The 13,869-nt window shown below is 51.3% G+C and overlaps 2 protein-coding genes across 8 annotated transcripts; one reads left to right on the forward strand and one right to left on the reverse strand.

Annotated features, from left to right (window-relative positions):
• Positions 1-2,149: 2,149 nt before the first annotated feature.
• On the forward strand, positions 2,150-12,305 carry Znf428 (zinc finger protein 428). Of its 7 annotated transcripts, none has more exons than XM_057763050.1 (4): positions 2,150-2,569; positions 2,874-3,348; positions 5,513-5,718; positions 11,596-12,301. In XM_057763050.1, exons 3-4 carry the CDS (start codon positions 5,643-5,645, stop codon positions 12,093-12,095), a joined length of 576 nt encoding a protein of 191 aa, XP_057619033.1. In that variant the 5' UTR covers positions 2,150-2,569; positions 2,874-3,348; positions 5,513-5,642; the 3' UTR covers positions 12,096-12,301. The 7 variants fall into 7 exon arrangements, with proteins under 7 accessions (XP_057619033.1, XP_057619034.1, XP_057619037.1 ...); XM_057763051.1 differs by having other exon boundaries at positions 3,265-3,348; XM_057763054.1 differs by having other exon boundaries at positions 3,269-3,348.
• Positions 5,678-8,789, reverse strand: Srrm5 (serine/arginine repetitive matrix 5). Its single transcript, XM_057763049.1, has 2 exons — positions 6,187-8,789; positions 5,678-5,970 (listed from the first exon to the last, which is right to left on the reverse strand). Exons 1-2 carry the CDS (start codon positions 7,553-7,555, stop codon positions 5,678-5,680), a joined length of 1,662 nt encoding a protein of 553 aa, XP_057619032.1. The 5' UTR covers positions 7,556-8,789.
• Positions 12,306-13,869: the final 1,564 nt, after the last annotated feature.

The raw sequence follows: 13,869 nt of genomic DNA on the forward strand, positions 1-13,869 counted from the left end.
TTGATGAAGGAAACAGACTATCAGCAAGTTAGTAAACAATTTTGCCAGAAATTTTGATGGTGATGGAAGACGCACTAGAGAGGCAGAGGCAGGAGAATCTTTGTGAGTTCAAGGCCAGCCTAATCTACAGAGTGAGCTCCAGGACAGCCTGGGCTACATAAAGGAATTCTGTTTTGAAAACAAAAACAGAAGATAATTTCAGGGCTAGGCACGGTAGTACACATCTTCAGTCTTCAGGGAGCAGAGGCACAAGGGTCTAAGCAAGTTCCCTAGCATCTTGGTCTTCAGGGCTAGCTCCAGGTCACTCCTAGCTACTTAGCAAGGCTGCGTGTTGCCTCCCCCCCCACCCAACAAAAAACTTAATGCTTGCTTTGAAATTGTAAAGAAGGCTATTAAAATGCCAGCTGGGTGTCATTAGCCCTCCAGGCTGCCTTAGGAGACTGAATTTGTAGCCAGCCTGGGTGGTGGCTCACACCTTTAATCCCAGCACTTGGGAGGCAGAGGTAGGCAGATCTCAGTCTGAGGTCAGTCTGGTCTACAGAGAGAAACCCTGCCTCAAACAAACAAACAAACAAACAAACCAAAAAGGTCACACACCTTTAATCCTAGCATCTGGGAGACAAGCGGCAGCCAAGTCTTTGTAGCAAACTCCAGAACAGGACTATATAGTAAGACCCTGCCTAAAACACAGACACACACACACAGATAGAGAGAGAGAGGAGATGTGGTTTACTGTTTTATTTTCTTATTATGGGGAAATTTCATACAAAGTGAAAGAGATAGAAAGGTCCACAAAGTCCCAGGCACTCTGCACCACGCGTTAGCCCACCATCGAAAGTGCCTTATTTACTGAAACAGGCGCTGTGTCACTCAGTCTGCAGGTGCTATGTCATCAAGGAAGGCCCCTTTCGTTGACTTCAGTGCCAAGGCAGAGTAAGCAGAAAGCAGCAGGGGGAGGGGGAGAGAGCATTCTCAGATAAAGCGAATAGTAAGATCAAAGCCTGCGACAGTAAAGAGCTGTGTTTGAAGTGCTGGGTTCAGGACCTGATAAAAAGGTGGGGGGGGGGGGCAGAAAAGACATAAGGGTCAGAGCTTTGACTGAGAGGCCAGGTTTGGTGACGCAGCCCTGTCATCCCAGCGTTTGGGAAGCTGAGGTTCTCGGGAAGCTGAGGCAAGAGAACCTCAGCTTCCCAAGTGCGTGAAAACCACTGTGGGCTGCACAGGGAGACGCGGTCTCGGAAACAAAACAAAGCAAAACCTTTCCTTTTCTACGGTGTGGTGGACTCCACCGGAGCGTTTTAGGTGACTAGTGATTAAAATCAGTTCTCCCCAGCACGGGCAGGGTTGTGGTGTTGGCTACGTACAGTCGGCACGAACTTATAGCTCTTTAAAGTCACCTACAGGAGTTCGGCTTCCTGCCGTGGGCCTGTCATTTCAGCACTCCTGAGGCAGTGTTCAAGGTCATTCTCGTGGAGGGAGTTAGAGGCTAGCCTGCCTCAAAAAAAAAAAAAAAGAAAGAAAGAAAGAAAGAAAGAAAGAAAAGAAAAAAGAAAAAGAAAAAAAGAAGCAAACACCTTTAGGAGATTTTTTTTTTCTCCTCCCCAGTTGTGTTCCACGCAAAGGAAGCTGCCTTCAATTCCACTGTAAGAATGCTGACACTCCTTTGCCTCTGGGTATTTGCATTAGCTATTTCCTCCGCCAAGAGACTCCCATTCTAGTTGGCTCCAGTTCAGACTTGGCTTAAAAATCAGCCCTGGAAGTCCTTGCAGAACCCCGGCCTGGGGCTGGAGTTTCTGGCACCCACAGCCTCCTACTTTCCACCTCTTCCAGGTCTGCAGTACTAAGTTTTAGTCTAAACAAAAGTGGTTCGTCTTCCTTAGATGGGGGGGAGCGGTGGGCAGATTTCTCGAAACGCAGAAACCCACGTGCGGGCAATGAAAATTTATCCTGGGTGGCAGGGGAGAGAACCGGGTCCTAGACCTTCGGTAGTTTCAGGACAAGGAGACCAGTCTATTTCGCTCGTCTGCAGTCCCTATACGCATGCGCTCGGTTCAGGTTGCCTCCCCCCCCCCCCCCCCGACCATCCATATGCTAATCACTGCGCTCGGAAGGACAGCCTCTCCCGGGAATATGCAAATCACATCCTCCAGTGCGGGAGGCCTTCCTTTGTCCCGCGCTAGGATTATGCAGATGAGCGAGCCTCCAACCCCGGGATCCAGGCCGAGTCCTTAGGCCCTCACCCCTCCACCCCAAGGCATCCTCTATTTATAAGGCGCGTCCGCTCCTCCGCTCCGTTCGACGCTCCGTGCCACGGACTGTACCAAGTCCAGCGGGGCCGTGAGCCGCGGAGCCCGACACCCGCGCCGGCGCGAGCTCGGCAGCCTGCGCGAGTCTCTGAGCCCTCTTCCCACCGACGGCTAGGAATGGTCCGTCTGTCCGCGCACGCGCCCTGAGCCCCACTCGCCCCTCGCTCGCACGCTCGCTCGCTCGCCTAGGTTCCCTGAACGCAGGCGCAGTGCCCGGCCTTGCAGCCGCCACCGCCGAGCCCGAGCCGGGGCTGCCGGCGTCGGTGAGTGTCCGTGCTCGGGGTGCGCGGGGCATGCCGGGACGCGGGCGATACAGCCCCGCTGCATGACGGGAGCCCGCGGCGCCTTGGCAGAGTGACCGGCCCGAGAGTCCTTTGCTGCTTCTCCCAGCACTCGGCTCGGAACGTCCCCCAGCTTCGCCTCGCGGCTTTGTGGGAGCTGGTGGGCCAGGCGGTTTACGGGCCTGGGGCATTCTGGGGCAGGGCCTGAGATCTCGGAGGGCGTCCTTTTTTTATTTATTTATTTTTTATTTATTTTTTTGTTGTCGCACACGCTTTCCGCGAGAAGCCTGACGGTGCTTGGCGTCTTAGAAGGTGGTCGTTAAAGGCCCAAGGCATCGTGGGAAGTTGTCACGGGGCTTTGTCTGGTATCGGGGTTTGTCCGAGCCCTTGTCCTACCTTAGCGTTGTGCGGGAAGGTAGCTATTGTGTTCACTCACACCATCTCGGTTCAGTGTTTTCTGGGGTCCGGGCCACAGTATTTGCCTTTGTGGGAGGCAGGGGAGACGGTTCCACGTAGCCCTGGCTGGCCTTGAACCCACAATATTGTGGAGGATGACCTAGGATATCTAATCTCCCAAGTGCTGAGTTTGCAGGGATGCACCACCACGCCCAGATGATTTTCACCTGTAGTGCTGAGGATGTTTTTCTTTTTCTTTTTTACCTCTATCATCTTGGAAGTAAGTCTGGCTGCGTACAGGATTTCTGTACTGAGGGATGGTTCCACCTGACACCCGGAACATTCTGGAAGGAGCTTTGTGTAATGTGAGTTTGGAAAGGGATGGTTGTCCCCAAATCACCCCAAGGAAAGTCCTGACCATCCCTGCTGTGGTAGCCAACTAAAATAACAGTTAAACCCTGGTGTGGTGTCACATGCCTATAATTCCAGCACCCTAAGGCTGGGGCAGGAGGACCCGGAATTTTAGGTCAGTTCTGGCTGCGTCATGAGACCCGATCTCAAAACAGAAAGGGGGAGAATGAGTACTGCATGAGCATGTATAATAAATATTTATCTAAAATAGAAACCAGTTGTTTTCAGTTTTCCCAGGCAGAATGTAGAACTCCTGCAGAGTTAGAGGGGGTCTCCCTGTGATCGGTAATAATGAGAGCTGTTGCTTGCCAGTTAACCGAGTCTGTCCTTGAAAGGCCTCATCCAGGTTCCAGGTGTCCTTTAAGTTCCCCCACCATTGATGTCACTCACACTTTCTGCTTCAGCTGCTTTACCCCAACAGTGTACTTGACATCAGGGCTTTGAAAAGATAGTGTGTGCTGTCTACCATTGTGTCCTCGGTGCCTAATGTCAAGTTTCTAGTGAGACTGAGCCAGATGGAGTGGTGAATATCTATAATCCTTTACCCAGGAAGCTGAGGTTGGAGGGTTGCAGGTTCAAGGCCAACCTGGACTGTCTAGCAAGAGTCTATGGAGAGTGTAAGCATACCGTGCTTGTTAGTCCTACACTGGCCCCATGGGGCCCTCTCACAGTTGCTGTAGAAGGAAGATGGGTTATTAAGGCTGAGGAGAAGTGCAGAATATGTTTATAGGTGGGCTTTGCAAGGTGAAAATTAGTTCTCCAAGGCCCACAAGGAGGAAGGAGAAAATTCCAGACGGAAACTGCAGAGGTACTAGGGACTCCCCACCCCCCCCCCAACTATAAAGGGTCTGTATGCACCCTCCAGAAGTCTGGAGTAGCTGGCTGGCTGGGCAAGGTACCTGCAAGTTCTATGAATCTGTTTGTGAGGCAGGGTCTCATATAACCCAGACTGGCCTCAAACTCTTTGTAGTCAACGATGACCTTAAACTAACTTCTGATTCCCGTCAGCCTAAGGACTGGATTGCAGGTGTGGGCTGAGTTTACTGCTGCTCAAAGTATGGCTTTGATTCTTTGTTCAACCACCAGTCTGGTGAGGTGACCTGTGATCTTGGGCTTTGGATCACCTGCTGGTCCTTTCTGTTCCATCCTTCTTCTTCTGCTTCAAGGGAGCTGTTTCTGTGTGGTACTGAATATACCAGTAGAGGCCCGGTGGCAGACTTTCCAGAGAAGGACACAGACAAGAGAAGTTGGGTCCTGTTTGAAGCTATAGCCAGAAAAGGACCGATTTGGGTTCAAACCTAGTCTGACTTTCACAAATTAGTGTAAATTGATGCCTGACACTGCAGGCAGGTGATGCTGTATAATCCTGGCACTGGAATTCAAGGTCATCTGTGGCTACTTATTGACCTTGAGGCCAATCCAGGATACAGGAAGCCCCATTTCAAGCCAGGAAAAACTGAAAGGTAGCATTGTAGCTCAGTTGGTAGTGTGCAACTCAGGTTTGATATCCAGCGTTTCAGGGGTAGATTCAGGAGTATCAAATTCAAGGTCAGCCTAGGATTTTCCAAAATGCCAGCACTTTAATCCCAGCACTCCCAGGAGGCAGAGGCGGGCAGATCTCTGTGAGTTCGAGGCCAGCCTGGTCTACAAGAGCTAATTCCAAGACAGGCTCCAAAGCTATGGAGAAACCCTGTCTCGAAAAACAAAACAAAACTAAAAGAAACTATTTCCAGGGTAGTTAGTGTTTCAGCTATAACAAGTTTCCTGTGTCCCTGATAACTAACAAGGTGTCCTCCCTCAGCCCTAGACCTCCTTACCATGGACAGCTGAAGGGTTAATGCCTGGCACAGGTCCCTTCCTTTTATACTTAGTTATGATTTGTGCCAGTGCCAGTACCTACCTTTAAATAACTAGGGATATCGTCTCTCCCTACTCTACCGAATAAGAACTACAATGTCTTGTTGAGACCCCCAGGAGGCAGAGTCAGGGTTCTGTATGCAGTCAAGACAGAGCAGAGGCCTCACCCCAGCACTGAGCACACAACGGACTCGGAATGGGGACAAATGTTATGTAAAAATTTATTGAGTCACCACAGGCTTTTCCTTTCTCCATGTCCAGCATCCCTCGCTGCCTGCCAACACTCTGCGATAGAAGAGCTTGTGGCTGGAGGTGTGACTAGGAGAGCTGGCCGGGGAGGGACCCTGCCCAGTTGCTGCTCTGCTCCCGTCTCTTGTCCCCTCCCCTGGCCATGACAGAGACCCGTGAGCCAGCTGAGACTGGAGGCTACGCCAGCTTGGAGGAAGATGATGAAGACCTTTCCCCAGGTGAGATAGCCTTAGAAGTTGTGGTGTTGACGAAGCTGGATTCCTGGACTTGGATTCCCTTGGGAGGCTGTGAGGAGGAGTGACCCCTTTCCTTGTTGTGGGCTCTCTTCTGGCTAGAACTCCTGGTTCTGGTGGGAGATGGCTTCCCTGGGAGGCTCTCAGGGGCTGTAGCTTGGTCGTATTCTTGGTCCTTGGTGGAGGTTCTAGATTGGCTGTGTTCTTGGTCCCTGCTGTGAGTTCTAGTGTGGCTGTGTTCTTGGTCCCTGCTGTGGGTTCTAGGGTGACCATGTTCTCGGTTCCTGCTGTGGGTTCTAGTGTGGCCATGTTCTCGGTCCCTGCTTTTGGTTCCAGGGTGGCCGTGTTCTCGGTCCCTGCTGTGGGTTCCATGGTGGCCATGTTCTCGGTCCCTGCTGTGGGTTCTAGAGTGGCTTCGGGAGCTCTCCTTGTTGGTGGCTCTCAATTGGCCATGGTGCCTTTCCTTGCTGGAAATGGTAGATCGGCTCTGTGCTCTCTTCTTGATGGAGGCTCTAGGCCGGCTACGGGCTGTGTCTGTGCTGGGGGTTCTAGACGGGTTGTGCCTACTTTCACTGCTAGGCATCCTAGACAGCCTGTGCCCCTTCTTCCTGGCAGCTCTGGATCGGCTGTGATGTCTCTCTCGGGTCCCTCTGGACCAGCTGCGACTTTCTTCCTCACTGGAAGTCCTAGACCTCACTCGACTTCTTTCCCTTCCTAGAGCTCTCCGTGGGCTGTGACGTTTCCCTTGGCTGTGGGTTCTGGACTTGCTGTGTCTCATCTTGGTGGGTGTGCCCCTCCGTGTACGACTCCTTGCCCTACTACGATTTCTCTTCCAGCTGTAACTTCTCACCCGGTTGTGGGTCCTCTTGTGACTGTGACTTCTTGACCTTCTGGGGGTCCTGGAGCGGCTGTGACTTCGGGTCCTGCTGGGGGTCCTGGAGCGGCTAAAGCTTTGGGTCCTGCTGAGGCTGCTGTCCTGCTTGTAACTCTTGACCCTGCCTGACAAGTCAGTCAGATCTGTCACGGTGTGAGTCTGTTCCCTGCTGGGGGACGTCACCTGGCTATAGCTCTTGGCTCGTCTGGATGCCACAGGAGATCTGCTAGAGCTCATTAAGACTGTCCTACTTAAGCTGTGGCTCTTGGCCCTACTGGGGATCGCAGCTACTCTAGAGCTGCTCCCCGGGTCTGAGGCCCCTGGTGACTTAGGGCTCTTTTCCTGGTGCATGTTTCTAGGCTGGCTGGCACTCCTTTCCTGTGTACTGGTTCTAGGTTGGGTATAACTCTTGTCTCGACTTTGTTTGCGGTCAGAAGTAGGTGTCATAGGTGTCGTTGCCTTCTTGGCCACGCCTGGTTTGGCGGAATGGGTTCTCTTCCTGATAGGAGTACTTGTTCTGCTGGGGGACATCTTGGAGCTGTGACTTCCCTTCCTGCCCGGAGTTCGCCCCCGGCTGTGTGTGCCTTTCTGCTGGTGGTGTTCCACGATGCCAGTCTTGCCGCTCTTCCTGCCCTTGCTGGCCTTCCTGGCCTTGGTGTCAGTGCTCAGCCGACTGGGTGTTCTCGTCTTGCTGTGGCCTTGGGATCTACTGCTGGGACGGGTTGAAGGAGCTGTCTTAGTACCTGTTGATCTGGTAGACTTAGAACTACTGGGGCTCATGACCAAGTTAGGGGACTTAGGATGCACTGAGGAACTGTTGGGCGCCGCTACTTTGGTGGTCTTCAAGGAAGCTGGAGGTATGGGAGCTGTGGTGGGCATGGAGGGCCCAGTGGGTGCCGGTGCCGGAGCCATGCCGGGCTTGGAGGATCTCTTTGATGGAGAATGCATGGCGGGTGCAAAGGGGCTTGAGCTCCTAGAAGTCAGGGTAAAGCATGCGAGATTTGGTAGCCAAGGACGACGACCGGATGGCTCATCACAAGCAACTTCATGAGGTCATAGTGAGCACTGAGGACTCTGGAGAGTGAGATCAGAGGGGAGAGAAGGTGGGACCCTGGCACAAGGCTGGAGCCTGTTAGTGAATAGAATCACATCCACTCCGACTTAACAGGGCTGAAAATTGGAGCTGGGTTCACCAAGGACCTGCCTAGGTTATGTTATTGCTGGGGTGGGCGAGCCCAGAGAGAGACACTGACCACCTCGAGTTCCAAGGAGGCTTCATAGAGGAGATAACACTGAGCTGGAGTTGTTGGTAGAACATGGAAGAGTCTTCACAGGGAGGAGCAGACGGAAAAGCCTCCTGGAGGTGGGACTCAGGGCCTGGGCTCTCCGTCAATCATGACCCACTTGTCATCTATTAGACTGAGGTGGGAACCCAAGATCAGGTCGAAAGCCACAGCCTCTAGACAGTGATGGGGGCAGCAATAGCCAGGACCATCAGGGAAGTGGCTATCAGAGGTTTGCCTGTGCTGGGTCCTGAAGCCTGAATAGGAGGGGCCAAGTGGACATAGTGTGGGACAGTGTGCAGAGGGACACTTAGGCCTCAGGGAATACCTGTAGAAAGTGAGAGGGCAGCAGAATGGGGCAGGGACAATAAAATAGTCCTGAGACTGGGAGGGGTGCAGTGGATGGATACTGAGGACCTGCTCAGGTTTGGGGAGGTACCTGGGCACAGATGCCACAGCCCTGGGACTCTCAGAGGGGACAGTGGGAGGCCAGTAGAAAAGATGACTGGCTAACTAGAGTGAGGTGGTCTGGGGTGGCTCACTAAGGAGGGAGCTTTACCCTGGGTCCAAAAGGGAAAAGCAGGACAGAGCATCCATAGCAGAGGGGACAACGTAGACAAGAGGCATCCCACAGATGCTCAGCACGCAGTCTTACAGAGCCACCACTCAATCACCACGTCTCTTAGGGACAAGAAGAAACATCAGTACAGGTAATTACTGTGCAGTTGATTGGACTACAAGGGAAGAATTAAGGCGGGGTGGGGGCTTGAACAGCGCTGGGGGTGCTGCTATGAAACAGGGTAATCAGTGTGCTCAGACAGGCTTGGAGCGGGATCTGCAGAAAGGGATGCAAAGGCCCGCCCACGGTGACTGGGGAGGACAGGTGATGAGGGCCAAGCCCTGGCCCCCCTCCAGCATTATTTTTTTTTTTTTTTTTTTGCCTTGGTGATGTGAGTGGTAAGGGTAGAAACACCATCTCTGTGAACTGCTGGAGGACACGCAGGGGCTGAGTGGATGCAGAGGGAGGTTGTGTCACAGTCCAGTGAGGTACTTCCAACAGGCATCTTGACCATGGAGACCTCAGCATCTTGTGGCCACAGACCAGCTGCTCGTGTATTTATTCATCACTTCATGGTTTTTTATTATAAAGCTTTTGTTATTTTGTATATTGTTTTAATGAAGGTGGGTATACCCTCATGGTACCAGAAATGTAGGTTACAGAACAACTATTGAGAGCTGTTTTTCTTCCTCTGCTGTGTGGGTCCTGGGAATCAAACTCAGGTCCGTCAGGCTTAGCAGCAAGCACCTTTAACAGTGAGCCGTCTTGCCAGTATTTGATCATGTTTTTAAACCCAAACTTGTCTATATGTACTTTATGCCCTGAAATTGCAATAATGTGTCTATACTTAAAACTGAGCATTTTAATTGACTTGTGTATCAAAATGGATATTTGTAATTCCAGCACTTAGAGACTGAGATAAGATGAAGGCCAACTTGGAACACATATGTACATCCTTAAATACATACATAGGTACATACATACATAAGTACATATGCGTGTATATGTGTTCTGTCTTCTAAAAACAACAGGAAAGTCAGGTATAGTGGTGCCAGTCTAATCCAAGCTTTTGGGAGTTCAAGATCAACCCTAGACTGTCTGAGAACCTGGTCACTAAACAAAATGGGCGGGGAATAGATCAGTATGTAGAAATACTTGCTGTGTAATCAGGAGTCCAGGACTCCAGCGTCCACATAAAAACCCACCATTGTCTCTGCACCTGGGATGCCACTGCTAGAAGGCACAGGCAGGAGGGTCTTGGTGTTGTCTGGTTAGGTTAGTCAAGTAGTCAGTAAGAAACCCCATCTAAAAACATAAGGTGGCAAGTATTAAGGAAAACACCAGTGCTGACTTCTGGCCTCTCCACAGGCACAGTGTTCTTTGACTTTTTTGGGCCCACCACCCAGCTCCCAGATAAATACATGGAGATTATTCTTACTTAGTGTCGACCGCCTCAACGGGTTACTCTGTCTAGGGTCTATAACCCGCCTGGCTGGTCAGTTATTCCAGGGTCACGGAGAGGTACCACCTGAAAGGCATGGGCTGATGAGAGGAAGGAGGCTAAGCATATTTGTCGAAGCCTCCGTTTATTAGAGTCATGGTTACAGCTTATATAGCCCCTGGATGAGGAGCTGGGGGGCTGGGGCACAGGATCTTGCCACGTGGTTCACGCCCATCACGTAGGCCAAGAGGTTATGATTGGTCAGGTCACGATTCCTTGGTCAGGAAGTCACAAGTTGACACACCTAGTTCTCTAGATAGTTTGGAATGTGAGGCGGGTTCCCTTAACAGATAGCTCTCTATTAACAGTTAATTTGGGTGTGGGATAGGCTTTGTCAATAAGACTATTCTCAATACAGTGGGGAAGTGGAGTCCTCTGCAAAACTCCTCACGGCGGTGCTTCCTGTAAATTTTGAGGGGACATGGCTCCTGACATGAATGTCCTGCCCTAGCTTGACTTGTTTCTTTCTTTCTTTGTTTTTGTTTTGTTTGTTTGTTTGTTTGTTTTTCTAGACATTGTTTCTCTGTAGCTTTGGAGCCTGTTCTGGAACTAGCTCTTGTAGCCCAGGCTGGCCTCAGACTCACAGATATCTGCCTGCCTCTGCCTCCCCAGTGCTGGGATTAAAGGTGTAAAGGTGTGTGCCAACACTGCCCCGCTTGCTTGGCTTGTTTCTAGCTGGCTTTTCTAACTTAATTTAACCCATTTCTTTTTAACTACAATTTTGCCTCCTGGCTTTTTACCTTTATTCTGTCTTTCTTTCCTTCCTCTGTGACTTGCTGTGTAGTTGGATGGCTGGCCCCTGGTATCCTCTCTCCTCCTCTTCTCAACTTCTCCCTCTTCTCTTTTTCTCCTTATATTTATTCTCTGCTTGGCAGCCCTGCCTATCCCTTTCCTGCCTAGCTATTGGCCGTTTAGCTCTTTATTAGACCAATCAGGTGTTTTAGACAGGCAAAGAGTCACAGCTTCACAGAGTTAAACAAATGCAACAGAAAAGAATGCAACCCATCTTTGCATCATTAAATATTCCACAGCATAAATGAATGTAACACATCTTAAACTAATATTCCACAATACACAAGTCTCTACGTGCACTACACACATACACTTATACAGATGGGAAAAAAACATTGTCTTATTTTCGTGTACTGCATTTTAATTTACTATTTTGCTACCTATTCTGATGCTTGTTTTCCTGGAATGGTCCACTGGTCCACTGTAGAACATTGTCATATTTAGCTCTCTGGTAGACTGTGTGATCACAGGTGAGTGGTTCGTATACCTGCTCTAATGCCTCAGTTTGTGGATTGGTCCAGGTGTTGCTCTAAGAGCTGGGTGAGCACATGCTTACTGTCTGCTGTCTATCCCAGGGCTGATGCCCATGTGTCTATTTTTCATTTTGAGACAGTGTCTCATTCTCTGTAAGCCAGCTGGCCTGGAGCTTGTGTGATTCTTCTGCCTCAGCCTCCTTGAGTTCTGGCATTACAGATGACAGATGTAGCACTTGCAGGCACTCATTTGCTAGACACATAGATTCATTGCATCTTTGTTATGCCAAGCTGTCCTGCCATACAGTGAGCTTGAAGGGGACACAAGGGGGCAGCTGGACATAGCCCTGATGCCATGTCTCTCCTACCCGCCCCAACAGGCCCGGAGCATTCTTCTGACTCTGAATACACTCTTTCAGAGCCCGACTCTGAGGAGGAGGAGGAGGAGGAAGAGGAAGAAGAGGAGACCACTGATGACCCTGAATATGACCCTGGCTATAAGGTGAAACAGCGCATAGGTGGGGGCAGGGGAGGCCCATCCCGCCGGGCACCCCGAGCAGCCCAGCCTGCTGGCCCACCTGCACAGCCCTGCCAGCTCTGTGGCCGATCACCGCTGGCAGAGGCCCCACCCAGTACCCCACCTTGCCGACTCTGCTGCCCTGCAACAGCAACCCAAGAAGCCCCAGCCCCTGAAGGCAGGGCTTTTGGTGAGGAAGAGGAGGAGCCATCTCGCATGGGGGAGAGCCGGCCAGCAGGGCGGGATGGAGATGAAGATGAGGAGGAGGGGGGTACCTACCACTGTACGGAGTGTGAGGACTCCTTTGACAACCTCGGGGAACTGCATGGTCACTTCATGCTACATGCCCGGGGTGAGGTTTAGGTAGGGCCACCAGGGAGCTGGTGGAGGGGTGGGTAGGAGCAGGGGCTGAGGAAGCTGCAGTGGGGGCTGGGGGTCCCACCCATGTGTTGTCTTAGCAGTAGATATGTGAAGGGCAGAATGAATAAAAGCCAGATTGTGTGTAACTGAGTATGGTGAATGCAGTCTGCACCAGCATCCCTCTGCTTCCCCTCCTGAGTGCCACGATTACCAACATGCACCTCCGGGACTGATTTTATGTGATGCTAGGGATTAAACTTTGGCCTTTGAGCCAAAAAAGGGAAGGAAAGGTCCATCCCAGCCGTTTTTTGTTTGGCTTCATTTTTTCTTTTTCTTTTTTTCTTTCTTTTTTTTATGAACTGAATGCCAGTAGGTAAGCAAGTCTTGTTACAAATGGTGACAAGACACCAAATGGGATCCAACGGAGAGGCACTTAGTTCATGTCAGCGATGCCTTGATTGTGTAGCCTCAGCTGATGGGAAAGCCATACACCATCTGCAAACACACCTGGCTTTCACCTTCATAGCGTAGGTTTCCATTGGAAACTGGCACTTTGTAGAAACACAAGACTGAGCCAATGGGAAGCCTGCTTTGTGCTGCAACCAGACATCTCTGTGGAACGAAGGGATGCACACGTGCAGTGGGGCGAGTTGAGGGGAGATCTGGGGGAGTGGGTTGGAATCGGAGGTTGTCGGTATGACTCATGACTCCTGTATAACCACATGATGCATCATATTTAGTGGCAGACCATAGTTTTTAAACCATGTTCATTTTTTTTTTTTAATTTTTTTTTTTGAGACAGGGTTTCTTTGTGGTTTTGGAGCCTGTCCTGGAACTAGCTCTTGTAGACCAGGCTGGTCTCGAACTCACAGAGATCCGCCTGCCTCTGTCTCCCAAGTGCTGGGAATTGGGTGTCCTGGTGCTGCGCAGGGTGTTCAGGCTTGGAATCCCAGCACTATGGAGGGTGTGACACATGGCTGAGAGCTCAAGGCTAGCCTGGGCTTAGGCAGTGATGTCCCTGTCTCAAAAAAAACAGTGCACACACCAGAAAGACTAAGAAATGAGGCTTTGAGATAGGCCATACTAATTGGTAGAAGCCTGGCACCAAAGCTGCTTTAAAAATCAAAGGCTGATTATAGTAATAGCTACCATTTACCAAATGTTTACTGTTGCCAAGCCCTGCTCTGAGGTGCATTACACGGGTTAGCTCATAGGAGCTTGGCAGCTAGGAGCCTCTAGGAATAGGACCCAAATTACCAGAGTGGCACCGAAAGTCTGCTCACAGTGGACCAGGCCTGTCTCAGCGCTTCATGTGGAGAAAAGCACAGCGTACCGGGCTGACCCAGCTGACTCTCCGAGTTTCTGAAGTGGCACGCGACTGAAGCAGCTATGCCCTCGCCCCTGAGGGTTGTGTCGTGACAGGAGGGACACGTGTTGAGACAAGCCATGGAGTGTGGAGCTCGGCGCTCGGCTTCGTGACGCACTTCGGTAATCCCAGCATTCTGGGGCTGAGGCAGGAGGAGTGCAAGGCCGTCACGGGCTGCAGCAGCAGTCTGTTTGAAAGCTCCAGGGTTGCCTGAGGGAGTGCTGGGGGGAGGTCTAAGGTAGGTGCCTGCTTGGGGTGCTTGAGAGGGAGTGGAGGGGGCAAGAGGAAGTAGGCCTGGTGACTGCAGGGAGCTGAAAGGTGTGGAGGGCCAGGCAGGCTTCAGTACCAGGAACTGAACCCAGGGCCCCTGTGCATAATGGGCAAGTGTTCTGCTACAGAGCTACACCCCAG

The sequence above is a fragment of the Chionomys nivalis genome, chromosome 2, assembly GCF_950005125.1.
Source record: "Chionomys nivalis chromosome 2, mChiNiv1.1, whole genome shotgun sequence".
NCBI classification, from domain to species: Eukaryota; Metazoa; Chordata; class Mammalia; order Rodentia; family Cricetidae; genus Chionomys; species Chionomys nivalis.

Coding starts and splice junctions, on each gene's coding strand:
- Srrm5 (XM_057763049.1), bottom strand. CDS start 7,555: ATGCATTCTCCATCAAAGAGATCCTCCAAGCCCGGCATGGCTCCGGCA. Junction 5,971..6,186: donor TTCCAGCAAGGAAAGGCACC/ATGGCCAATTGA, acceptor GGGACCAAGAAC/ACAGCCACACTAGAACTCAC.
- Znf428 (XM_057763050.1), top strand. CDS start 5,643: ATGACAGAGACCCGTGAGCCAGCTGAGACTGGAGGCTACGCCAGCTTG. Junction 5,719..11,595: donor TGATGAAGACCTTTCCCCAG/GTGAGATAGCCT, acceptor CCGCCCCAACAG/GCCCGGAGCATTCTTCTGAC.